This window comes from Callithrix jacchus, chromosome 7 (genome assembly GCF_049354715.1).
Source record: "Callithrix jacchus isolate 240 chromosome 7, calJac240_pri, whole genome shotgun sequence".
In the NCBI taxonomy this organism is placed as follows: Eukaryota; Metazoa; Chordata; class Mammalia; order Primates; family Cebidae; genus Callithrix; species Callithrix jacchus.
The window spans coordinates 126,994,390-127,022,082 of NC_133508.1; the positions used below are offsets into that span (position 1 = coordinate 126,994,390).

The 27,693-nt window shown below is 38.1% G+C and overlaps 3 protein-coding genes across 10 annotated transcripts in view; all 3 read left to right on the forward strand.

The window, feature by feature from the left end:
- The window catches only part of LOC128928213 (uncharacterized), a 63,885-nt gene extending 50,328 nt beyond the window's left edge, over nt 1-13,557 (forward strand). Inside the window, exons 5-7 of the mRNA XM_078332390.1 lie at nt 6,873-7,483; nt 9,946-10,043; nt 12,812-13,557. Of these exons, the coding sequence (XP_078188516.1) occupies nt 7,464-7,483; nt 9,946-10,009 (84 nt within the window). The 5' untranslated portion in view covers nt 6,873-7,463 and the 3' untranslated portion in view covers nt 10,010-10,043; nt 12,812-13,557. The remainder of the gene's footprint in view (nt 1-6,872; nt 7,484-9,945; nt 10,044-12,811) is intronic.
- Nucleotides 1-26,555, forward strand: part of LRRC8B (leucine rich repeat containing 8 VRAC subunit B) — a 77,434-nt gene extending 50,879 nt beyond the window's left edge. For 5 of the 8 annotated variants that reach the window (XM_078332388.1, XM_078332387.1, XM_078332384.1 and 2 more), the window contains 3 exons: nt 9,946-10,043; nt 12,812-14,976; nt 22,755-26,555. In XM_078332388.1, the coding sequence (XP_078188514.1) occupies nt 12,838-14,976; nt 22,755-23,027 (2,412 nt within the window). In that variant the 5' untranslated portion in view covers nt 9,946-10,043; nt 12,812-12,837 and the 3' untranslated portion in view covers nt 23,028-26,555. Of the gene's footprint in view, nt 1-6,872; nt 7,484-9,945; nt 10,044-12,811; nt 14,977-22,754 lie in introns of all 8 variants that reach the window. The other 3 variants (XM_078332385.1, XM_078332386.1, XM_078332389.1) reach the window with 1 other exon arrangement.
- LRRC8C (leucine rich repeat containing 8 VRAC subunit C) overlaps nt 14,935-27,693 on the forward strand; it is a 149,725-nt gene continuing 136,966 nt past the window's right edge. The window contains exon 1 of the mRNA XM_035252085.3: nt 14,935-14,976. The gene's annotated coding sequence lies outside the window, so the exon portion shown is untranslated. The remainder of the gene's footprint in view (nt 14,977-27,693) is intronic.

Sequence of the window (27,693 nt, forward strand, 5' to 3'; positions counted from 1 at the left end):
TTTGCAAAATTTTTTCCCATTCTGTAGCTGTTTACTCTGTTGATAGCTTCTTTTGATGTGCAGAAGCTCTTTAGTTTAATTAGATCCACTTGTCAAGTTTTGCTTTTGTTCCAGTTGCTTTTGGCATCTTTATTATAAAATCTTTGCCCCTGCTTATTGTCCTGAGTGATATTGCCTAGGTTGTCTTCCAGGGCTTTTATAATTTGGGGTTTTATGTTTGTCTTTAATCCATCTTGAATTAAGTTTTTATATATGGTGTAAGGAAGGGGTCCTTTTATGTATACAGTGTAAGGAAGAAGTTTTAATCTTCTGTATATGGCTAGCCAGTCACGCCAGCACCATTGATCAAATAGGGAATCCTTTCCCCATTGCTTATTTTTGTCTTGTTGAAGATCAGATGGTTGTAGGTATGCGGTCTTATTTCTGGGTTCTCTATTCTGTGCCATTGGTCTTTGTGTCCATTTTGTACCAGTACCATGCTATTTTTGGTTACTGTAGCCCAGTAGTATAGTTTGAAGTCTTTCATTTCAACCTTAGAGAATCCGTTGATTATATATCTTGGGATGATCGCTGCACTTCCTGAATTTGAATGTTGACCTCTCTAGCTACCTTAGGGAAGTTTTCATGGATGATACCCTGAAAGGTTTTCCAGGTTGATACCATTTCTCCCGATCTCTTTCAGGTAAACCAATCAGCCATAAATTGAGTCTTTTATATAGTCCCACATTTCTTGGAGGCTTTGTTCATTCAGAAAGGCTATCTTCCAATTTTTAGATTCTTTCCTCTGCTTGGTATCTATCCTCTTCCTATCATTTGAAGGGAGCAAGTGTGATTCACAAGAGACTGCCTAGGGACCAGTTTTGTGCTATATATTATGGCTTGCTTACTGTGGGGTGGGGGGTGGTCAGAAAAATATTCTTAGAAACAACAAAAGGTGATGGAGAAGGATTTGAGCTGCTTTCTGTTTATACCTTCTCTGTAAGAATTATCCAGCCACTGGTGGCTTTTGCTTGTATTAATATTACAAGAATGTGGCTGTAACTTCTTTTATTTTAAATAGATTTTAGAAAATATGGTAGCTTACTAAAAACATCAAAAAATTGAGAGATCTTTTCCTAAAAAGAAAAATATCTACATTAAATATATGATATATTCTATAACTGCCAGAAATAAGTAAAAGTGAAGCATTATTCCGTAAAGTTTAGAACCATTCAGATTTCATTAGGATTTCTATAACTTTTCCCATGGTTTTAACTCTGTCACTTTTTCATTTAATCTATTACTTGCTATTTATAATTATTTATTTCATTTATTCAATAACTTTCTTCAAGAGCTTCAGATGATTAAGGTAATTCTCTTAGTGTTTAGAGTATTTGTAATTGTTTCCCAGACCCATTATCTCACTACAGCTTTGGGTCAGAAGCTCTGGAATGGCAGTTATGCATCTCTCTTCTCCTTTGGTTTCTCGGTATTATTTTACCATGATGTCAGCTTCTTTCCTTGAATTCTGATTTCTGTGTTCTAGAAATACTTTGCTTCTCCTTTACCTCACTGACCCTGCTTCCCTATCCGTTTTCACTCTTCTTTGTCTATTTTATAGAGGGGAGAGTAATTGTGTCCGTCATTCACTAAATTCTTTTCTCTCAAAGAATTCATTTCTGTGGCACTGACCACCACTTAAATCTTCATGACTTCCGACAGTGGGCTAAAGATGGCTGCTAAGGCTTAGCAACTCTGCCCATCAAGAGGTGGAGATGATTTCCCCACCCTTTGAATCTGGTTGCCTGTGGTAGGTTTTTTAATCAATAGAATATGGCAGAAATGGTAGGGAGTAATTTCCAAGGCTGGGCCTTAAGAGACTTGTAGCTTCTGCTTTTGTGTGCTTGAAACATTCCTTCTAAGATTTTAGTCTCTTCGCTGTGAGAGAGCCAGATTAGCTATAGAGAGGTCTGGCAAGGCTCCTAGTCGACAGCCCAAGCTGGGCTCACAGCCAACAACCAGTAGAAGCACGAGTGTTGTGATTGAGGCACTTTGGACCTTCTAAGTATTCCAGCATTCCAGCCGATACCATGTGAACTGCGATATCATCCCACAGAATCATGAGAAATTATGAATTGTTACTTTAGTCACTAAGTTTTGATGTGACTTGTTTTACAGAATAAAGAACCAAAACAAAAATTTGTACCTAGAAGTGAGATGCTGCCATAACAAACAGCCAACAACCAGTAGAAGCACGAGTGTTGTGATTGAGGCACTTTGGACCTTCTAAGTATTCCAGCATTCCAGCCGATACCATGTGAACTGCGATATCATCCCACAGAATCATGAGAAATTATGAATTGTTACTTTAGTCACTAAGTTTTGATGTGACTTGTTTTACAGAATAAAGAACCAAAACAAAAATTTGTACCTAGAAGTGAGATGCTGCCATAACAAAAAATCTGGCATTTTGGCTTTGAGACCAGGTGTCAGTGGAGGCCCGAAGGGCAGCTAGAATACTATTGCTATTGGAGCATGTAAAATGGTACCCTTGTTTTATATTGAGAAAAAATTCAGCAAGACCATTACCTGCAGTAACATGGAACATAGAAAATGAACCTAATGGACTTGTGGATTTAGCTTAGGAGATTTTCCAGCAAAATATCAGAAGCTCCAAGTGATTCCTTTAACTTCTTTTTTAACTCCTTTTTTTTTTTGATACTGTGATCAAAGTATTTCAAGAAAGAGACCAATTAAAGAAGCTATTTTGATTTTAAGTAGACTTTAGAGGAAATATTTCCAATCCTGAATTTTCTCAGATGGTAAATCTGAGTCTCATCCCCAGCTCCTCTACCCAGCAAAAGTACTCAAAGAAAGAAATGGCCTCAGCTCCGAAGATCAGATCCACAACGTTACTCCCACTAAAACTTGCTCTCAAGGTGAAAATAAAAGCAAAGGCATAGCTGTAAGACCCTTTATTAAAACTTCAAAAAGATTTAAGGCAGTGCCTCATAGAACCTCTCAGCTAGATGGCAGGACTTCTAATAATTTCAAGGGCCTTGTCCCACAGCATCCTGAAACTGATTTAGATGACAAGATCCTGGACTTCAAGCCTGAATTTGATGCCACAGTGGGATGAAGTTTTTCGGAGAGGGTTAATGTGTTTGCATATAAGAAGAATGTAAATCATTTGTGGCTAGTGAGTAGACTCTGGTGGATTAAGCATGGCTGCGGACTCTTTGCCACTCCTCCCATTGAAAAGGTGGAGTCCACTTCCCTTCCCCTTGAATCTAGACTAGCCTTTGACTCCTTTGGCCAATAGATTTTGGTGGATGTGTCACTGTGTAGCTTCAAGCCTATGCCTTAGAAGAGCTGCAGGTTTTACTTTTGTGCTTGGAATGTATCATCTTACAACCCGCCACAGCTCTTTGAGTGCTGTGTGAGGACACTCACTGAAAGAGCCACATGGAGTCTCACATGAAGGAATTACCAGCCAGCAGTTAGCACCAACTACCAGCCTAAGGAATGAGGACATTTTGTACCTTCCAACCATCTGGAAGGTATGCCAGCCAACACTATGAAGTAAAAGAACCTCCCACAGAATCTCAAGAAAGAAAACCTTTTCTTAAGCCATTAAGGCTTGGAATATGCAGAACAGTTAGTAAAAACCCTTCCTTCTCTATTGCTGCTGAGTTCTTGCCTCTCCCTAGGATAGGCTCTTATCACCCTGAATACACCCTAAAAGTTTGAATGGTTGGGTTTTTTTTTTTTTTTTTGGCTGCCTTTTTCATTTTTGTACATTTAGTTATTATATAAATCTATATTGTGCACCATGTGCTAGAAACTGTGTAAGATACTATAGTATCATAGGGACAAAATCTGAATCCACTTGACTCCTGCCTCTCTGTGGACCTCTTTATCTGATGTTGCTAGGTGGTAATGAATTTTAATTTCCTTTGACTATTTTATTCTTTGCTTTCTTTTTAAACATGTTGTAAAATTTGCCCATATTCGTTCTCACCCACGTGATTGAACTAGCCTTTCAGCTGTTCCCATTGTTCCTAATCCCTCCTGCATGTCTCCATAGCTCAGTGACTCACTGTCCTACTGCCTCACGTTCCTGAGTCTCTAAAGCGTTCATGTGGAGATGGTAGCTGTTACTTTGTAGTCTGCAGAGGGGAGAGAGCATCCTAGATGTCTAGGGCAACTTACAAGAGGACTTAAAAGATAAGCACTTTTCTCAGACACTTTATTGCCAATCTATCCTGTAAGCTTTCTCCTGCTGGGGAGATTTGGCGGGGGGAAAGATTTCTGGACTCTTCTAGACCAATTAACTTGCTCTGTGGGAGTAGGGCCTGGGTTTAGGTTTTTTTTTTAAAAGTGCCCCAAGAGGTTCTAAGGTGAAGCTGAGATTGAAAATCACTGTCTCAGATTTGTGATTCTTGAAAAGTGGTCCTTGGACCCGCAGCATCAACATGAACTAGGAACTTGTTAGCTACGCAGTTCTTGAGACCTACTGCTTACCTTACAAATCAGCAGCTCTGAGGGATGTACTCATCACTTCATGTTTTAATAAGCTCTTGGTGATTTTTATGTACATTAATACCAGAGAATCACTAGAGAAAAATCTTTCTTTCTAGGTCTTAAAACTACAACTGAGTTTGGGAAGTGTGTTTGTTACTTGAAAATCACTGTACTGACAAGAAAATCACTGTACTGACAAGATCTGAAAGAACTGGAAAGGGACATAAGGAAACTGGTATATCAGGTGTTATTGCTGGTGATCACTTAAGTACTTGAAAAATGTTTAATGCTTGTCATTAAATCTCTCAAGAGTTGTTAAATGAGTTACTTAGTATAAACAAAAGGGGCACATTAATCAGAGATACTGTTGCATTGTTTCCTAGAGAGAGAACTCAACAAAAGGTAAATTTAAATCTCAGCTAGATATATGTTAGTCCCAAGAAGCATCTTGATGGGAAGTAGCACTGAATATTTTGAAAGGATATAAGGTGATTTTTAAATCAATTTTCAATGAGAGTAGTATAGAGAAGTACTGTTTTTGTTGTTGTTTTTTATTGCATTTTAGGTTTGGGGTACATATGAAGAACATGCAAGATAGTTGCATAGGTACACACGTGGCAGTGTGATTTGCTGCCTTCCTCCCCTTCGCCTATATCTGGCATGTTAACCACTGTTTGAAATTGTTCCACGATAATCCCTGCCTGGGGTCAGAGACAGATGTTTGAAGTAGCATCCACTCCTCAGTATATAATGACTCTAAATACCATCTGATCATCATTTGTTTATTTTTTCACTTGTTATTCTGGAAATGCTTTCAAAGTAAAATAAGGACTACTGCAACGTAAAGATGCCTAACTTGAATGTTGATGTTACAGTCTTAGAGACTTTGGAGTGAAATTGTCAAGTGAATTCATGTGTTTTGAAAAAGCTTTTATGACTTCTTAATGAGGTTTAAAAGCTGTAAGAATGGGATTAGAACCGTAAAATCCATTACTCTTAACATTTCTTTGAATTGATTTGGTGTGTTTGTATATTAGAAATAGAGATCTTATTTCGATTGAATCACCATCGTTTACTGAAATATGGTCTGGAAACAATTTCCTGGACACAAGACAGTATTAAATGGCATAATGACAAAGGATAGCTATGCTCAAACTCTCTAGTTAAGTACTTCATATAGGAATATTAGCATCATTTTATATATAGGAATGCTGAGACATTTTATATATACTTAAATCCAGATGCTGTATATTTAAATATTAAGTTTTAGTTCAGTAGAAAATATTTAGTAGGAAAATGTTTAGCTGAGAAAGTAGATTATATGTAATGGAAGACATTATAGGAAACTACCTTTGCATCTTTATTCAAAAGATTATAATAGAACCCAGTTGTAATGCAGATATTGGGGTGAGTTGAGAAAGAGTGCTAAATAGCATTTTCTTCAGCTTTTGAGAGATCTAAGACTGTGGCGTAGTTAATTGAATTGACTGAGGCCATGTGGTCTGGTGTACATGAGGTTGGGATTTGAGTCTGAGGACTTAGGTTCCAGTTGCAATTTTATTTCTTACGGGTTTTGTCACCTTTGGCAAGGCAAATTCTTTGGGCCTGCCTTAATTTCTATGCATATAAACATAAAGAGTAGTACTATTTATATCAATGGCTTGTTGTAAGTATAAAACAAATTAATGTAAATGAAACATGCTTTGAAGGTAGAAAAACAGATACTAAATTATTAATAATAAAGTAGAAACTGTATTTCTAATATTTAAGGAGAACTATATAAGAAGAACCATCATGGCTAAGTAGCATCTTTGAATTATGCAATAAATTCTTTTCTGGCATGTTATAAATGCAGCCACTATAGAAGAATATGTAAAATGTTTCACACATCAGATGTCTTTATCATGGTCAGTACACATAAATGCAGTTGTGTATTATATGTTGTAAGAATTTTATAAAGGCTTGTGAATTGCGAATGAGAAATTTATACTCCACTGCTGTGATGTAATGATGAATTAGTGTACAGCTAGGTTGTTAGACACACTAATTGTGCTTTCTAACCTGCAGAACAATTGGATGCTGGATGGTGATTACTTGTAAATTGGGCTTTGCACATGACTTGGTAAACCCAAAATAAATGTATGCCCAACTTCTATTTAATTTCATATTTGAAATGACAAGTTTACAAGGTTATTGCTAAAAATATCTTAAATACAATTTGGGGTCAGTACTCTTAGCAAGATTTGAATTACTTTTTAAAAAGGATCATATCTTCAGAGAAAATGTAAAACCTCCCTAGAAACTTTTTTTTAAAGTTTCATAGGCACTAAAAGATATAATTTTTACACTGAATTAAAAACAAATTCTAGGGAGAACGATCCAAGATGGCCGATCGCTAACATCCCGGGATTGCAGCTCTCAGGGAAGGCGCGGAGAACTAGAGGACGCCACACTTTCAGACAAAGCCTGGTCGCTCACGGAGCAGAAGATCCCCCAGTGTTGGAAACACACCAGTCGCCAGCGCGACTCTCGTGGTCAGGGCAGCGGTTCCGCAGGCACCTCGATGCGGCAGTGCTCGGCGCAGAGTAAACGGGACCGGTTCCCCTTCTGACCGAGGTTTGGAGCCCCGGGAAGGCAGAGTCACCTACTACGGACACAAGAAGGAAGCCAGACAGGAGAATCCTGGGCAGAAAAGCACCATCAGTCTTAACGCCGCTGCTCTGGTCCTGGGAACTAACAACCTGGACGTCCACTCAAGAGACCTAATCTGAAAGTTGGTAAATTCAAAGATGACAGGAGGATAAATTTACAATGACGGGAAGAAACCAGCGTAAAAAAGCTGAGAATACTCAAAGTCAGAACACCTCTCCCTCTAAAGATGATCACAGTTCCACATCAACAATGGAACAAGGCTTGATGGAGAACGAGCACCTCCTGATGACAGAATCACTCTTCAAGGAATGGATAATAACAGACTTCGGTGAGTTAAAAGAACACGTTGTAGCCCAACATAAAGAAACTAGGAACTTTGACAAAAGGTTTGATGAAATCCTATTGAGAATAGACAACTTAGAGAGGAGTATGAGTGAATTAATGGAACTGAAGAATACAATACAGGAACTCCGAGAAGTATGCACAGGTTTAAACACTCGAATTGTTCAAGCAGAAGAAGGGATATCAGAGGTCAAAGTCCAACTTAATGAAATAAAATGTGAAGAAAAGATTAGAGAAAAAAGGATAAAAAGGAACAAGCAAAGTCTCCAAGAAATGTGGGACTATGTGAAAAGACCAAATTTACATTTAATAGGTGTACCTGAATGCGACGGAGAGAATGAATCCAAGCTGGAAAATACCCTTCAGGATATTATTCAGGAAAATTTTCCTAAACTAGCAAAGCAGGTCAACATTCAACCCCAGGTAATACAGAGAACACCACAAAGATATTCCTCAAGAAGAGCAACCCCAAGGGACATAATCGTTAGATTCACCAGGGTTGAAACAAAGGAGACGATACTAAGGGCAGCCAGAGAGAAAGGTCGGATAACCCACAAAGGGAAGCCTATCAGACTTACAGCAGATCTCTCGGCAGAAACTCTACAGGCCAGAAGAGAGTGGGGGCCAATATTCAACGTCCTCAAAGAACAGAACCTTCAGCCCAGAATTTCATATCCAGCCAAACTAAGCTTCACAACTGAAGGAAAAATAAAATCTTTTATGAACAAGCAAGAACTCAGAGATTTTATTACCACCAGGCCTGCTTTACAAGAGCTTCTGAAAGAAGCATTAAACACAGAAAGAAACAACCAGTATTAGCCTTTCTAAAAATACACCAAAAAGTAAAGAGCACCAACATAAAGAAGAATTTACACCAACAAATGGATAAAACAGCCAGTCAACATCAAATGGCAGTAACCCTAAATTTAAATTGACTAAATTCCCGATCAAAAGACACAGCCAAAACCCAACGGCATGTTACATCCAGACCTGTTTCACATGCAAGGATACACAAAGACTCAAAACAAAGGGATGGAAAAAGATTTACCAACCAAATGGAGAGCAAAAATAAATAATAAATATAATAAAAAGCAGGAGTTGCAATTCTTGTATCAGATAAAATAGATTTTAAAGCAACAAAGATATAGTGGTAAAAGGATCAATGCAACAAGAGCTAACGATCCTAACACCCAGATAGGAGACTTAGATTCAATGAGACAGAAAATTAATAAGGATATCAAGGACTCGAACTCAGATCCAGAACAAGTAAACTTAATAAATATTTATAGAGCTCTCCACTTCAAATACACAAAATATACATTCTTGTCAATACCACATCACACCTACCCATTAGTTTAAATGAAACATTGATTGGCCATTATTAATACCCAGTTTTTTTCAAAATAAAGCAATATTTTCATTTACTCTCCCTCTTTCTCTTCCTCTTTCTTCCTCTCCTTTACTTATTATTTTTTTTTTTCTTTCCTTCTCTCAAAAAAAAGAAATCAACTTGTAAACCTCTAGATCCAGGTCGGCAATGTCTCTTTTATTGCTTGATTTCCTTTCTTCCCTTCCCTGCCTCCCTCCCTCCCTGCCTGCTTCCTCCCTTCCTTCCTTCCTTCATCCCTTCCTTCCTCCCTACCGTCCTTCTTCCCTTCCTTCCTGCCTTCCTCCCCCCCCAAAAAAAAAAAAAAAAAACAAATTCTAGCATTTTATAATTTTCTTACAGTTCAATTATCAATATATATGTAATTAACTATCACAAATTTTTGAAGTATAAATTTTATAAATGGCTTTTATTAACCTCTAAATTAAATCTAATATAAAACTTAGCTATGTTTAATAATTACATAATTTCAAGTAATTTCAGCCATATTTCTCTACCAATGAGATTGGTAGGCTGAATTTTAGGAGCACTGAGACTTGTTTGGATAGATGTTTGGTTTTAAATATGGGTACAGAAATCACATGGTGTGACAACCCATCTGAAAAATGCAAATAAGAACAACTGTGTATGAGGAATGAGTGAGAGAAATTAACATATGTCGACTCCTTAGAAAAGCTAAGTGTTCATCTAAGTATTGCAGATACAGAATTTTAAAATATGTTGTGTTTAAATTTCTGTAGGAACTTCCCTGTAATTGAAAGGAAGTTCAGGGAGTGAATATGGTTTAATGAACGTGGGTGGGGCCCTGTAATACAGCTTTGCCAGCATGTGCCCCAGTGTGAAAAGAAAATGATCTATGAAAATCTAAGCCGGGCACAGTGGCTCACACCTGTGTTCCCAGCATTAGAGAAGCCAAGGTGCAAGGATTGCTTGAGGCCAGGGGCTTGAAAATCGATTTGCCATATCATGTCTTATGATAGAGAGGGTTTCTAGAGACAGTATCGCCAGTTTGTTTGTTTAAATGACTACAGCTATTTCAAGATATTTATGTTTTCTCATAGAATGAAGAAAAACACAGAGATGGTGTGTCTAAGAAACTTCAAAAGGTGTAGACCTCCTGACTGAAGCATATCGGATTTATTTAATTTTTTTCATTATAGTAAGTATAAATATTTAAAACATTATTTTGGTCAATGTTGACTTGTACTTCTGTTGAATAAGTATTCACTCGGTCAAATACCCATTTTCATTGTTAGAGCTATTGTTGTTTTCATTCTTCTGCAATTTCAGTTGCATATCTTAAATGAATTTAATTTTCAGGACCTTTGAGGGGACAAATAAAACATGAACTTAAAGCTGAAAGAACCCTTTGAGATTTTCTGCTTCACTCTTTTTATCCATTACAAGCAATTCCTTTGCAGCTTCCCTGATGGCTGGTCATTTTATTTATCAAGATCCTGCTCAGGACACGGAGCTGAACTGTTTCACAGAGCAGCCAGTTCGATAACTTTCCACCACAGATTGAATCAAAATGTGATATTATAAAGCTTCCACCTACCTGGTTCTACCTGGGGAGAAAATCTACTGTTCTTTCACCTGTGAGGTTGTCGCACAAAAATGTAAAGAAATTCTTGTGCTCACCTAGTCACCTGTTATCTCAGCTGAATACCATCAGGTGCCTGTGTTCCTCTGTAGGAAATGGTTTGTAAACAACAGCTTCTGGTTGCTTTTTTGCCCATTTTGTCTTTAACTTGTAACTGAGTATTCAGTTTCAGAATTGTAATCTCACCAGACAGGCACAGAAGGACTTTTCCTCCTTTATCTGGTTTCACCTACTAATGTGGCCTGAGGTTATAATCAATATTTCAGCACAACAGCTATCACATGATTAGCTGAAAGTCTGCATACATGTTAACTAAAATCCTAAAGTATTTTTCACATGTTCTTGCTTTCATCCAGCAGTGTTTTCTACCATCCCTCACACCCCTGGCCATATCATATTTATAGTATTTTGAGGTCTAAGCCCAGGACTTCCTATTTGTCTCATGTAATCCTCTCATTTTGGTTTCTGTCTTACCTTGACACACAAGTATGTAAGGCAGAGAGGTTAAGCAGAATGAGAAGGATTGAGAGTAAGAAATAGACCCACTAAACTAGAGTGAAGGAGAGAAGCCCTGGAGGGGTATATAATCCACCTGCAGGTCCTAGGAAGAAGTTGCGTTTATATAATGTGATGCCCAGAAAGGACCCAAGGAGAAAATGGTGCTCCAGTCTAGCAATTAAGCACAGAAATTGTGGAATGCCCTAACAGGTACAAGAGCATGAAGCTGCAGGGTTCAGGGTCAGATGATCAGGAATATGCTGAAGATGAGACTTATTAACAGGGAGCAGGGACTCTGTAATGCTACTCTAAGGTTGAACTCAGGATACCAGACCCCAGAAAGAGAGCAAATGGAGTAAAAAGGTCTTCCTTGGGGATGCTACCAATACTAGGGTGTCTAGAGAGAAACTCAGCAGGCCCAGAATACATAAGACTTAAGACTCAAGAAAATCCAGGAGAAGCCCTGGCGCATAGGTTAGAGCTGGACCCAGCAAAGGGGGACCATGCTACCGTTATTATTTTTCTTCTTTTTCTTACCAGATATTTTCTAAGACCCATATATTTCCTTTTTACCTTACTCTGTGTCATCTTATAGATGATCTGGATTTGACTGATAAGCAATTTTTGCTGATGTATGTTTAAGGTTCAACATAGAAATTCTCAAGAATGTTGTCTAAATACTTTTCAATATGAAAATACAAGATAATCTTCTTTTCCTGAAGGCAAAAATAATTTAATAATAGTATCTGCATTAATCATTTGTCCTTTCACTACTTTGCCATCACAAGGTTAAACATGAGAAGGAGTCCCCTTGATACAGTATTCTAGGAGAGCTTTTCTTCCTTATTCTTTTTTAAGCCCTAACTGTTGCTTCCCAACTTTTAAATACTCTAAGTTTTTTAATACTCATGTACTTAAATTATAAAGCAAAAGTTCATGCAGAAGGGAGATAATGCTTTCAGTGACAGGCTGTTTTGGGCATAGAATCGTAGATCCCTCTAAGTCTAAGGGGTAATTTTATAAAGTAAAGCTTGCTTAAAAGAGGCTCCTCATGGTGATCAAAACAACTCTCGAACTGTAACTGATGCTCCAGACGTGGGACGAGATAATGGAAGGGAGCTTACTCAGACATTCTGGAAGGTATAATGTGACCATTAGAAAACAGGGGGCAGGTATGGTGGCTCACAGCTGTAATATGGAGGCCAAGCGGGGAGGATCACCTGAGGCCAACAGTCCGAGGCCTGTGAGACCCAGAAAGAAAGAAGGAAAAAGAAAGAGAGATAGGAGAGAGAGAGAAAGAAGGAAGAGAAAGAAAGGAAGGAAGGAAAAAAAAAAGGGAAGGAGGGAGGGAAGGAAGGAAGGAGGGAGAGAGAAATTAGCATAAAAACAAGTTTTTTCAATGTCAGTTGAGGGAGGAAGGAAGGGAGGTGGAGGGAGGGAAGGAATGAAAGAAAGGGAGGAAGGAAGGATAAATTAGTAGCATCAAAACAAGTTTTTTTCAATGTCAGTTGAAGAAAAATTGGCTCCTGGTTTTTAGTAGCCTAGCCTGGATTTGAGATACAAGAGGTAACAAGATAATGACCTCAAAGGCTACCCCTAAGTTTCTTTCTAGTCACCATGTAAGAGACTGTGGCTCAGAGTTGTCATGACCTATGGTTTCAAATGAAACCAGAAGACTTAGGTACCCCTTGACCAGCTCTCCCTTTTAGGTTTTATCCCAGAGCTAAATCCTACTTGGGAAGGAGAGTATGTGTGTATTAGCATTAGAGTTAAATGCTTATTTGAGTACTTGCTTCAGTAGTATTTCTTTTATTTTCCTCTTCCAGTTTCTGTACTCCTCCAAGGGAAAGTCATGATTACACTAACCGAGCTAAAATGTTTAGCAGATGCCCAGTCATCTTATCACATCTTAAAACCATGGTGGGACGTGTTCTGGTATTACATCACACTGATCATGCTGCTGGTGGCCGTGCTGGCTGGAGCTCTCCAGCTGACGCAGAGCAGGGTTCTGTGCTGTCTTCCATGCAAAGTGGAATTTGACAATCACTGTGCTGTGCCTTGGGACATCCTGAAAGCCAGCATGAACACATCCTCTAATCCTGGGACACCACTTCCGCTCCCCCTCCGAATCCAGAATGACCTCCACCGACAGCAGTACTCCTATATCGATGCCGTCTGTTACGAGAAACAGCTCCATTGGTTTGCAAAGTTTTTCCCCTACCTGGTGCTCTTGCACACGCTCATCTTTGCAGCCTGCAGCAACTTTTGGCTTCACTACCCCAGTACCAGTTCCAGACTCGAGCATTTTGTAGCCATCCTTCACAAGTGCTTCGATTCTCCATGGACCACCCGTGCCCTGTCAGAAACAGTGGCCGAGCAGTCAGTAAGGCCTCTGAAACTCTCCAAGTCCAAGATTTTGCTTTCGTCCTCAGGGTGTTCAGCTGACATAGATTCCAACAAACAGTCATTACCCTACCCGCAGCCAGGTTTGGAGTCAGCTGGCATAGAAAGCCCAACTTCCAGTGTCCTGGACAAGAAGGAGGGTGAACAGGCCAAAGCCATCTTTGAAAAAGTGAAAAGATTCCGCATGCACGTGGAGCAGAAGGACATCATTTATAGAGTATATCTGAAACAGATAATAGTCAAAGTCATTTTGTTTGTGCTCATCATAACTTATGTTCCATATTTTTTAACCTACATCACTCTTGAAATCGACTGTTCAGTTGACGTGCAGGCTTTTACAGGATATAAGCGCTACCAGTGTGTCTATTCCTTGGCAGAAATCTTTAAGGTCCTGGCTTCATTTTATGTTATTTTGGTTATACTTTATGGTCTGACCTCCTCTTACAGCCTGTGGTGGATGTTGAGGAGTTCCCTGAAGCAATATTCCTTTGAGGCGTTAAGAGAAAAAAGCAACTACAGTGACATCCCTGATGTCAAGAATGACTTTGCCTTCATCCTTCATCTCGCTGATCAGTATGATCCTCTTTATTCCAAACGCTTCTCCATATTCCTATCAGAGGTCAGCGAGAACAAACTGAAACAGATCAACCTCAATAATGAATGGACAGTTGAGAAACTGAAGAGTAAGCTTGTGAAAAATGCCCAGGACAAGATAGAACTGCATCTTTTTATGCTCAACGGTCTTCCAGACAATGTCTTTGAGTTAACTGAAATGGAAGTGCTAAGCCTGGAGCTTATCCCCGAGGTGAAGCTGCCCTCTTCAGTCTCACAGCTGATCAACCTCAAGGAGCTTCGTGTGTACCATTCGTCTCTGATAGTAGACCATCCTGCACTGGCCTTTCTAGAGGAGAATTTAAAAATTCTCCGCCTGAAATTTACTGAAATGGGAAAAATCCCACGCTGGGTATTTCACCTCAAGAATCTCAAGGAACTTTATCTCTCCGGCTGTGTTCTTCCTGAACAGTTGAGTACTATGCAGTTGGAGGGCTTTCAGGACTTAAAAAATCTGAGGACCCTCTACTTGAAGAGCAGCCTCTCCCGGATCCCACAAGTGGTTACAGACCTCCTGCCTTCACTGCAGAAACTGTCCCTTGATAATGAGGGAAGCAAACTGGTTGTGTTGAACAACTTGAAAAAGATGGTCAATTTGAAAAGCCTAGAATTGATCAGCTGTGACCTGGAACGCATTCCACACTCCATTTTCAGCCTGAATAATTTGCATGAGTTAGACCTAAAGGAAAATAACCTTAAAACTGTGGAAGAGATCATTAGCTTTCAGCATCTTCAGAATCTTTCCTCCTTAAAGTTATGGCACAATAATATTGCTTATATTCCTGCACAGATTGGGGCATTATCTAACCTGGAGCAGCTCTCTTTGGACCATAATAATATTGAGAATCTGCCCTTGCAGCTTTTCCTATGCACCAAACTACATTATCTGGATCTAAGCTATAACCACTTGACCTTCATTCCAGAAGAAATCCAGTATCTGAGTAATTTGCAGTACTTTGCTGTGACCAACAACAATGTAAGTAAATCCACTCTTTATTCAGTATCTGCCATACTTGTAGTGTGTTACACAGGGAAAGAAAACACACTTCAAATCATATTATATATTCTCAAGCCAAGCCCAATCCATTTTGCATAAATTACCAAAACACTGAGCATCCATTTTCAATCTAACTTACAAGTTGTCGTGGAGATTTTATGAAAAAATATATAAGCATCTGGCACAGTTCCTGGCACATAGTAGTTGCTCAGCAAATGTTTTTGCTTTGTTTTCCTTCCCAATTTCCTACATAAACATCACAAAGTATTTTAAACTATTTAATTTGTTACGGTAGAGATTTTTGTTTTATAAAGGTGTTAGGTATTTAGGGAGTTTGGTTAAACTTTTTAGTTTTCCAAATCTGTCATAATAAAATAAGTTTTTTAAATGCTGGGATTATGAATTATTCATAAATTCTTTTTGTGATGTGACGAGAAAGATTTAAAATCTGCATGTATGTCTAGAAAGATGATTCAAAATGAAAGACCTGCCTCTATAATGCAACACTAGGGCTTCTTAGAAACTTTTTCCAGGATCCATGCTTTAGAATGAACTATAATTTGCAATAGTAAGGCCAAGTTAAAGAAAATTTAACTTTACCAAAACATGAAAAAGTAAAATAAATGAGTAGTTTCCTAGGTTAAGATATGGAGGAGGAGGAGGAAAAAGGAAAAATTCACTGTAGTCAAAAGCCAAGAGAGTGAGGCCAGAGTCCATTTGGGACGAAAGAGGGAAAACCCAATCAAAAATCAAATCTGCCAAGGGATGAAACTGACGTTTCTCTACATGAATATGGGTACAGCTATTCTACCACACTTGAAAATGTATTATCTCTTATGACTTTCTGTAGTTCATATTTCATGGTAAATATAGCTATGAGCATGGTGATGTCTAATAAATATATGAATCATCAGACATTATTTTTGAAAACCATGGGTGTTAGAGAAATACCAGAAAATTGAGGGATGAGAACAAAATTCATGCTGATTTTTAGAACTCTGGGACTTTATTCACATATAAAAAGAGCCTATTGTAAGGCAAATGAGACATCTTCAGATCTTAAAGGTTTATGAGATTTAAAAACTACATGAGGATTGATCTAGACTAGCAGTGTGATTCAGAATTACCCAAAGGGCTTGCTGAAACACAGTTTGCTGGGTCCCGCTCCCAGGGTTTCCGATTCAGTAGGCCAGATGTAGGACCCAAGATTTTACATTTCTAAAAAGTTCCCAGGTGGATCTGATGATGCTGGCCTAGTGACTGCACTCTGAAAATTATAGGTCTAGAAGTATATCATTAGTGCCATTTAATTATGCATCTGATTAATATTAATATTTTGGTCACATTTTTTCCATTGTTAAATCTGTAACTAAAAATATAAATAATTATTTTGAAAGGCATTGGTTCCACTAAGCAGTTACACACAGTTAAATCACCTTCAAAAATGGATTTTTGAAAGTCATAGCTTATTCAGCTGTTAGCTGGCCATGCATTATTTAAATGTATGAGCAGGTGATCGTTTTTACCAAGCTAATGTAATGAAGAAGGCTTGAGACCATTAGTATTTTTGACACCAAGTTTATGGAATCCTAGACCGTATCCAAAACAGAGCATAACTGTCAATATCAGACACATGCTTTCTTGAATAAGAAAGAATACTTTGGAGCACATGAAAAGTCTTATGCTGAAAATACTTTATAAGCAAAGTAGAATGGTATCTTTTTGAGTACGTTGTCCCAGAAACCTGAGAAAAAGTAGTTGCTGAGCATCTTTGGAGCCAAAATGATGAACATGACATCTTTGAATTGGAGAACTTAGGGTCAAAGAAGCACTGTGCAAAGACTATGTAATAATATAAAGAAACCGAAACTCACTCAGAGGACAGCCACCAGGAAGATGAAAACTCTGATAGAATAGTTTAGCCTCATGATGGGAAGTATGGGTGGGTGGGAAGGGAGAATTGTCCACAGTATTGGTCTTCAGATATTTGAAAAATTTACATGGAGAACAAAACTTGTGAATAGCCACAGTGTTTGAACTTAGGGCAAGTGAGGAGAACTGGGGCCAGCAGGGGAAGATTTCTCATCTTTCCCATGTAGCTATTTAAAGATTGAGCATTTGAGGAGGGAAAAGTAATTTTCTTATTAATAAAACTCTCCAGACAGGGACTGGATACTCAATAGGAATGTCGTTAAAGGGCATCGGGGAATTCACGTTTTGTGTGGAGATTTAACTAATTTCAAGATTAGTTCCAACCTTGAGAGTCTCATGATTCTAAGTTAGATCAAAATATTGGATCACAAGGTCAGGAGTTCGAGACCAGCCTGACCAATATCGGGAAACCTGTTTCTACTAAAAATACAAAAAGTAGCCAGGCATGGTGGTGCCTGCCTATAATCTCAGCTGCTCAGGAGGTTGAATCAGAATTGCTTGAACCCGGGAGGCGGAAGTTGGAATGAGCTGAGATTGCACCACTGCACTCCAGCCTGGGCGATAGAGCGAGACTCCATCTCAAAAAAAAAAATTAGAAAATATCACAGTGGCTGTGTACATAGTTAGATATATGTATACTCAGAAACTTAAGCCAATTAGTCCATGTGGAATAGTGGTCAGTAAAGATTCCTACAAGAGGCATTTTAAACTTCTCAAGACTTGGGCAATGTATCAGGTTTATAGATGGAGGCAACGAATACTACCTCTTAAGCAGAAAAGACATCAGTTGAAAGAATATTAGATATCTCATATTACCACCAAAAAGACTGCAAAACCAAGCTTGGGAAACAATCAGTTACAAAGTCAGTCAGGCAGCAGTGAGAACTATAGCCAGAATCAGAGTGGAAAAGCAAAATGGTGAGGATACACTGTCGAGGTACCAGCACAGAGCACCAGTTGTGTTCCTGAAAACTTGACATTGCTATTGTAACCCTGGGCCTCCCCCAAAATAGATTCTTCATGGCTTCCACTTCTTTGTGATGCTAGCCCCAATTCAAAGTCCAAGTCTGAACAGCTGATGGGTATAGTTAATGAATGTCCACATTGCAGCTGTAAGAGAGCTGAGAACACAAGAATCTGATGGTGGTATTTTCCCTAATAGGAAGTGAGCTGAACTACCCACCAAGAGTTTCAAGATAGGGAATTCCCTGGATGTGGGAAGGTGTTGGGCAGTCCCTGGTGATGCCCAACTCAGTTATATTCACTGAGCGGGCGCTTCAGTGTGTCTTCCATGGACAGTAATAGATGCCACCACAAAAAGCATTAAATGTTTCTTTTGATCATATTTTTGCTGCAGGATTCTTCAGAGCCTTTAACATATGAATATGCATTGTGCTTTTCCAAGGAGAGATATATGCATTATTTGCCAAATGTGTTTGAGTAAAACACCTTTTTTATAGAGTGACTCTTGTGTTCTGTGAAGCACACCCTAAGAACACTGGATGAGGGAAGTGTTAAAAGATAGGGTCATCCACAGAGGATTGAAGTAAGCATGCCCGATGTAGTAAGAGATGAGACAATTTAGCAAGGTGGGTCAGAATGAAGAGTGCCTGCACATCTGCCAGTCAAATTCATGTTTGAGTCACTGGATAGTGACTAGGGTGAGACTTCAGCTTGAAAGTGCTAGTATCCTGAACTGGTCCCTTCAAAGGAGGCTCTGATTGTAGCATATAAAAGGCTTGGGAGAGGACAGCCAAGAAACAAAACCCCATGGAAAGGTTGAATCAGTTAAGATTGACAAGTAGGAATATCGATTTCAAACAAGAGACAAAGGCTGTCATTCCTGAAAGGAACCCTGAGTCGTCTAGTCCAGGGGTCCACAAACTGCACCCACTGCCTGTTTCTGTACAGCCCAAACTAGGAATGGTTTTTACATTTTTAGATGGTTGGGGGAAGAAAATCAAAAGAATATTTTGTGACACATGAAAATTATATGTAATTCAAATTTCAATTTCCATGAATACCATTCTTTTCATTAGTGGGCCTGTATTTCATAGTGGGCCAAAATTAGACTCAATTAATATATTTTAAATTTCATCACTTAAAAATATGGAATTTTTTTCTCTTATATGAGGACCTACATAATATTTTCAGATTTGCCGTTTGGCCCAGAAAGCCTAAATACTTATTCTTATGGTCCTTTGGAGAAAATCTTTGCCAACCCCTACTCTAGTCCACTGCCCTTATTTTACTGAGGCTCAGAGCAATTCTCACCCGAGGTCTGAGGTTTCCTGGCAAGGGGGCTAGGATGGAACCCAAACATCTGACTTCTCTACTGTTCTTCTACTATGTCTCCTACACAAACATCCAAGTGATTCTACATGGGGAACAGTGGTATGTGCGGGTGGGCATGGAAAGTGGGAGAAGAGGAGGCAAGATCCATTCCTCTCACAGTGCCAGAGAGTAACTGGATTATGACGGCATTGATTGTAATGAAGAGAAGCACAAGGCATGGGAAAGGATTGAACTAGGTTTGCTGAAATCTTAGACCAGTCCAGTTGACACCTAGGTCTTTTGACTTCCACTCTTGTCCTTTTTTTTTTTTTCTGATGCTAGCTTGAAGACTTTTAGCCAGAAAGTGAATAATGTAGAAATTCCTTCTGAAGATCATTTATGTTATAGTGCATGTTGTTATTTTTGGCATCATTACTTAGAAACAGAAATATTCAGCTTTGTTTCTTGAAAGGATTGGACTTTAGGGCTTGGTAAGCATATCCTGAGATAACATGTATCATTGGCTAGAAAAAAACATCTGGCATTGAGAAGGATTCTAAAGTAAGATCCTAGCCTCTGGGAAAAAGTGGAGGTATTTAATTAACAGTGTCAGCCACAGATGTAAAAGAAAACCATCCTGTTCTGGGGAACTTCGGTTCATTTTGCTGAAGACATTTGGTTGTCAGAGAATTCTAGGATGTAGAGTAATTATATAGCCATTAGTTTTTCTTTTTGTTCTTGTCTATTTTGTAGTTTATTATATAGTTTGTTTTATGTATGTATGTATTATATGTTATAGTTTATTCCATAAAACCATTTTATTTAGGGAGTTTATCATCCCTGTAATATTCTAAGTTTTCCCCACTGGTTTTTTAGAAGAAATTAGTAGTTCACTAAGGTAATTTTTTGCCCTCTGGCTCGTGTATCATACAGTCTAAGAAAGGGCATGCTAAATAAATTAGTTGTAAATAAATGTTTTCTAACTTTTTAAATAAAATTTGTTTTTAAAAAATTTGTTGAACCAGGCAAAATTGGGGTTTTGTAAGCTTCAAGGCAAACTATTTTTAAAGCTCTAAGTAGATTTTTCAGGATAAAATTGCTGAGTTGAAGGACTGTCTTGAGTCTTTAACAAAACTCCCCCGCCTCCTTTAGAAAAATTGAATGACACTAGGTGATCCTGTGCCTTAACTGGCCAGAGAGCTGGAGAGAAAGGCTCAGAGATGGACTATCACACGCAGGAGAGTTAACACCAGCACAGCAGTTGACTCACTTTCAAAGCAGCAATGCTAAGGGGCTGGCCTGGAGGCTTACTCCCACTAGCTTGTGAAATCCCTCTCCTCTCCTGGAGCCTGAGAAGTCCACTAAAATCAGATTTAGAGATTTGAAAGGAGATTGGTGGGAATGTGGGAGTGCTGATAGCCAGACAAGAGAGTGAGGGCAGTGGCTTCAGGATCATCACCCAGTAGGAAATCAGTTCCGTTAAACGAGGTACAGACTGGGAATCTGAAGCTGACTGAAGAGGAATATAGAATTCCCTAATGCAGCTCAGGTTAGGGCATGACACTTTCTTCATACCACTCATTATAGACAACTGTGTAATCATTTCATGTTTCTCTCCTCCGTGAGACCAGTGCTTCTCAACTGGGAATGATTCTGCCTCCCAGGACACATTTGTCTGGAAACTTTTGGTTGTCACAACTGGGAAGGGGAGTGGCACTGGCAACTGGTGGGTAGAGGCTGAGGATGTTGCTAAACATCCTACACTGACAGAACAGCCCCACAGCAAGAGCTTTTCCACCCAGAATGTCAACAGTGCCGAGGCTAAGATGTCCATGGTGACCTGTGTTAAGCCACAGTTCTCAAAGGCAGTTTTTTAACTCAGCACTTTATCCCAGCAGCTAGCTGGGAGCCTGGCACATCAGAAGGCACTCAGCACGTGCTCACTGAGTATAAATGAGCCAAGCCTGATTTCTATTTTAGCCAGTTTGCCTGAGTTATTTCATAGGCACCAACAAGCACTCCTAACAATGAGCACACTGAACAGGACTGATTTTTTCCTCCACTTGGACATCACTGACCCTATTTCTGAGCCGCAGATGTCTCTGTGTAGAAGGGGTTGCCTTTCAACAAGGTTGCATTTCTTCTCATCTCTCTGCCTCATCTCTCAATATAAGTCTGCATATGTTTGCATCTGTTCTTGAGAAGAAAGTGAAATTAAAGGGTAGATATTTTTCCTTTTGTTTATTTCTAATATTTTGGTGTACAATTATCTATATGGAATATTCTTAGCAGTGACACTCATTAGATTTATTTTTAAAGATATACAGCACTGAACGTGCTTATATAAACTAAAAAAATGAGTGATGTAGGAGAATGGAGTTTACAACATCATGAACATTTTTTAATGGAATTTGGTCATTTTTTAGTTTATATAAAGGCTATTTATCCTTTGGAGGAAAGAGTTCAGGATGGCCCTACAAACTTGTCTCCCAGCAGGTCTGCGTTAGCCCATCAGAGGATATAGGCTAAGTCCCTGAGTGCCCTTTTTATCCCTGTTTCTAACAAAGCCACTTTCTGAACCAAGGAACCTACATTATTTCCAGTTTGTAGGTGCTTCCTGTCCCCAGCCAATACCTAGAGTATTATGCGGGGGGGGGGGGAAGGGCGCAGTATGTGCAGTCTGTCTATGCTGAGGCCAGACTTGCCCCTCAGTGAAGTGATGTGTTGAAGGGATTGTGTATGTGCTCAACTTCTCTGGAGGTCTTTCCTCAATAAACCCTATTTCTTGAATGTAGTGTGGCTCCCTTAGAAATTGATGTACAACCTATCCACCATATAGGGGAGCAGTCAATGTGAGCAGCTTTAGGAGTTGACCTAATTTGCAGAGTATTTATCATATTTAAAAATATCTCTCTTTTTTATAAATTATTTAATTGAAACCATGCCAGAGGGAAAGAACAAGGGTAAATATTCTGGTATATGTGTATGTAGAGGGGAATGAAATTTACACATATATATATAATCATAATTTTTTGCTCTGCTTCTGTAGACTTTTTTTAAAAAGAGAATAAAGTTTTCAGTCTGCTCTCAGGATCTTAGGATGTTTTTAAGGGTATTGTTCATTACATTACACAGTAAGCTTTTTATGAAGACTCTTGAGGGTAATTTATTTCCGATCCAGGAATCAAGAGTAATTATGATTCTTCTTACTGGTTTGTCTTTTATCTTAAAGACAATGTATGTATAACTACAGTGTCTTTAAGAATTGCCTGTTAGAGTGTTTTAAAACCACATTCATTGCCCACCATATACAGCAGGGATGTAGGTGTCCAAGGTAGCAGGAGTCCTCACTCCTCATGATACTCCTGCCTTTTATTTTCCCTTTATTTTTTCATCTACTTCAAATTTATCGTCAGTGTAGTATGCATCACTTATAAACCTCTAGCAATGTTTTTTTTGGAAAAAGGTAGCTAGCAGTATAAAAAAGTAAATGTCTTATCAGAAGCCATCAAAAACCAATTTTACCAGCTTCTTTTTTCTTCCCTTTCCAGATTGAGATGCTACCAGATGGGCTGTTTCAGTGCAAAAAGCTGCAATGTTTACTTTTGGGGAAAAATAGCTTGATGAATTTGTCCCCTCATGTGGGTGAGCTGTCAAACCTTACTCATCTGGAGCTCATTGGTAATTACCTGGAAACACTTCCTCCTGAGCTGGAAGGATGTCAGTCCCTAAAGCGGAGCTGTCTGATTGTTGAGGAGAATTTGCTCAATACTCTTCCTCTCCCTGTAACAGAACGTTTACAGACATGCTTAGACAAATGTTGACTTAAAGAAAAGAGACCCATGTGTCAAAATCATTTTAAAAGTATGCTTGGCCGGACGCAGTGGCTCACACCTGTAATGCCAACACTTGGAAGGCTGAGGCGGGCAGACTGCTTAAGGCCAGGGGTTCAAGACCAGTCTGGCTAACATGGTGAAACCCCATCTCTACTAAAAATATTTTAAAAATTAGCCAGGCATGGTGGCACACACCTGTAATCGCAGCTACTTGGGAGGCTGAAGCAGGGGAATTGTTTGAACCAGGGAGGTGGAGATTGCTACTGCATTCCAGCCTGGGCGACAGAGCAAGACTCCATCTCAAAAAAAAAAAAAAAAGCTTCAGGGCTTTAAATGAGAAGTAAAAATTTTCTAAGTTAATAAAGATGGAGAATGGGTGACTATTATGATGAACCATAACTAAATGTCTTATTAAAGCAACTCAGTGACTAGCCCTAAATTAACCAGGTAAAAAATGTTAACACTAACCTGAAGTTTTGTGAATAATTGTTCTTTAATTTATTGAGATGTTAAAAGAAATGCACATTGAGGGGTAGAATGGGGGCATGAAATGACTGAATTCCTCCTTGCAGTGTTTACCTTGAAAATTGCATAGGTGTTCTCTCCTCTTCTTCCCCTAGTCCCAGTTACTTATTTGCACACTTGTTTGAACTGACTTCCTGTTTTGATATTTATCACCAAGACCATAAACTCATTAATATGAATTTTCTTGATGTCTACTCACCACTGTCTTTGATTTATGTTCTTCTTAAATTTTTTTTAGTCAGGGTGTATTGTGCTTGGCAGAATTCCTTTTTGGCTTAATTTTTACTTCCTTTCCCAGATTGCTTGAGTCTTCCTTAATCTGATTTTCTCTTAACAACAATGATGAACCCTGAGAAAATGCCGGCATTTGGTCTTTGCCTAGCACAGGAGCCAAGTATTTAAGACATATGATCCTTGGGGCATCCTGAAAATTAATCTGTTCCCTAAAATTTCTTCTTGTCTATCATCAAGGCCTTTTCTTATTTGTTAAGAATTTTTATATTAAATGTAAAACATATAAACATTTTCTATTGTATAATCTTGGATTCAACGTCTGTGAGGATAATTTTGGTATGATACATAGAATTTATGCATTTCTTTATGAACTTACTGTTAGTGTACTTGATTTTGGCTGTTTATAACTCTCATGTTTGTGTACATTCTGCTCCAAAATGTTTTTGTACTCTGCAACTAATTACTTTGGATTACAAAAGCCTTGTGTTTCATGCCCTAAAGTATTTGGGAGTTTCCTTGTGAGAGAGAGTGGCCGAATCGTCTACCTCTCTCTTCCCTAGTCTCTGTGCATTGTACGGGTACAATTCTTAATTACTTACAAAAACTGTGATAGAGGGGAGAGGTGCCAATTTGGCTTTTAAGTTGATTTTAAAATACTTTGTAGTAATTTAGTAAGAGTTAAAGCAATCCACCTGTGTAATCTCTAGCTTGATTATAATGTAAAACAGTCTCTATTCAGTGTCTAAATTGAGTTCTCAAAACCCACAAAGAAATAGATCCATTTAACTGAAATCCATCTCATGCCTTTATCTAACTCTTCCGGAAAATACATTTTGCTTCTTTTGATAAAGAGCTTTGTGTTTGGCCTTTTATTATCATGCATATTGTTAAATGAATAAAATCAACTGACTCATTTTGGGGAAACGTACATTTTTAGTGTGTTTTTCCCTAACACATTTGGTCTAGGCATTATGATGCCACCTCTTCATCTTGGATATAACTATAAAGAAATCTATTAACTGCACCTAGACGAAAGTGGAAAACATTATGGGCCAAGTGTACTGTGTATATGGAATTGTGGTGTATGGTATGTTTTCTCTTACTTTGTTCCAGAAAGATGAAAGTGGGTCTTTAAAGTAGAGCTTTCCTCACCCACCACACTCCCCTGCACTAATGTTCAGAGAAAGGATTTATTCAAATCAAATGAAATTTGAATAATATTAGCTATAAGGAATATAGGACACCAAACACTGCCTCACACATTGTTTATTCTGAATGGAAAGGAACAGTGTAAAAATAAACTACTTACCAAAACTTGCCTTTAGTCTGAACATTCAAGCTCTCAGGGAAGCAGGTGTAACTGATGAAACTGACTTCTAGGACTTCAGAAAACAGCTTCTAATTATATCCATGTTTTTTATTGTTTTCATTTTTTTAAATGTGAGTTGATGGTTATTTTAGTGTGTTTCACAATAGAATTATCGTGTATACTGATTCCAGTGTGGTATATGGTTAAGTTTTGGACATGGATATGCCAAAAGTGCTCAAATGGTTTTGGCCACATAACTAGCTAGAATTTGTATGAAAAAATCTTACCCTCTTTTATAAGAAGAATTTTCAGAACAACATTCAGATTTGCTACGGTTCACCCGACGAACCTCTCCATGGCTCATCACTGGTTTGGTTCAACTGCAAAAGTCATTGGCCGAATTTTCCTTATCGCCTACATAAATTTCTGGAGGAACTGACTAGCAGAATTAATAATGAATATTATAAACTGCTTTCCACACACGAGGGTATAGTTATTGGTGCAATCTGTGTTGTTCCTGATGCCATGGTTTTACATCTTTTAATTTAAACCTAATATACCAGTGTTTAGGTAGCTTTTGAGACAAGATAGCACTGATACAAGGAACAATGAGGCTACTACTACTTCACGTAAAAAATGTGTTTATACCACCTTTACTGTGCTGTTGGAGCAGATCTTGATTTTACAAGTGTTCATATTCACTTAAGAGAATTTTAAGTGAAGAAAATTAAGTGTTAAATTATGAGACTTTTGTTGGCATTTGATTTCCAAAAATACATATGCATTTTCCAAAATATAAATGTGGAGGTTATTCAGAACAAAATTCACGTCTTATGGTAGTACTGGCATGGGTTGATTTTATTTGCATGCACATACAGACACATACTTCATGTATGCAAATTATAACAGTTTTTTATAAATCTAGTGTTTTTTCCAAAATTACAAGAGGTTATAGATTAAATACAAGGATAGCAAGTTTTTTAATCCATTAATCATGAAATGCTCTATTTCCTAAGTTATGACATTTAAAAGAAACCACATGTTCAACCTTGATCTGAGAACCTAAGTGTTTTTGAGTATTCCAGTAAAGGTGTGGTGTTCTTTTCCTAACCTACTTCAGGGTACATCTGTGTGGCACATAGATACTACTATATTTTCATTCTTCACTCCCAGTCTTAATTTCTTTCCCCTGTATGTATGTCACTGTGTTTTATGTGACTTCACATTATGTTAAACAGGGTAAACGGAGGTCCTGAGTAGCTCAGTGCTGTGGCAAAGCTCCAGTAGGTGTGCTGTGGTGTGCTGCAGTGATGTATTTGCATAACATTGTTTGATAGTGAACATTTTTTTTCTGTTTAAGTGTTTCATGATTAAAATTTTATGTTTAATTAAAATATTGCATACTATTGATGGGTTAAAAAAAAACCATTAAAATAATCAAACAATTATTCTGTGGCCTTAACATTATTTTCTTGTGTTTTCAATGAAATTTTCTTTTCATCTTTCCATCTTCACATTCTCTTAGCATAATCCTATGCACATAATGTATCTTGTTTTTCTTCTCCACTCACCGACCACACTAAATTTGATCAGCACTTGTACAGTAACAATATATTTGTGCTAGAAGATTTGCAATGATACTTGAGCATGTATTTATTTAGGAGGAAGCCACTGCCTATAATTATGCCTCATTGAGTAGTTTTACTTTACCCATCCTGCAGTATTTAGAATGGATCTCTACCAAAAGCAGGACAATGTCATGTAGATCTCCTTTTTCAGTAACTACATTGCATCAGAATCTATATTTATTTCTTTCTGGAAACAAAACTGGTGGGAGAGGGAAGGAGTTATTTTGTATCCTAGTTTGTATTATGAAGTCATTATATATATATATGAAATGATATAAACTAATAACTGTTGCAGAATGCCCTCAGATATAATTATTTCTTTTCAGCTGGATATGAAAAGCTGAAGCAGTGAAAATCTGCAGTCCTGTTTAATCAGTTGCCTTCTGTTTCTTGTCCATCACTTCTGTATCCACAGGGAGCTATCTACTATATACATTTGGTAACAGACTACATTCTCTTCAAATTTTTTATTTAAGTAATTTCATCAGCACTAGATCATTAACATAAAATAATGAGCCAAAGTACTGAGTTGAGATGGCTTTCAGTTGAGCTTAATTTCATATTTAACTTTTGCATTTGAGTTGTATAATATACTACTGCTGAAAAACAATTATGAATGCCTTCTGCATGTTGTACCTTAACAGAGATGGTGCAATTTTAAGAATACAAAGGGGCATAGAGTTAGAATGGATGTGTTTGTGCATATGTATGTTGTGTTTAAGCCTAAATATTAACGTTTACAAGAAGATTTTTAAAAATTCTTAAAACATTTCACTCAGTGAAATAAAGGGCCAATCTGGAGTAGAGACATTTTCTGTTGTTAGTGGAAGAGTGACAGCTAGCATTTGTTATCTGTCACATATTTAGAAATGTGTGCAGTTGGTTTTTGCTGCTGGTAATGAATTATTAGAAAATGGATGATTTTGTTCATTGTTTTTGGCCCTCAGGTTTACCGTGT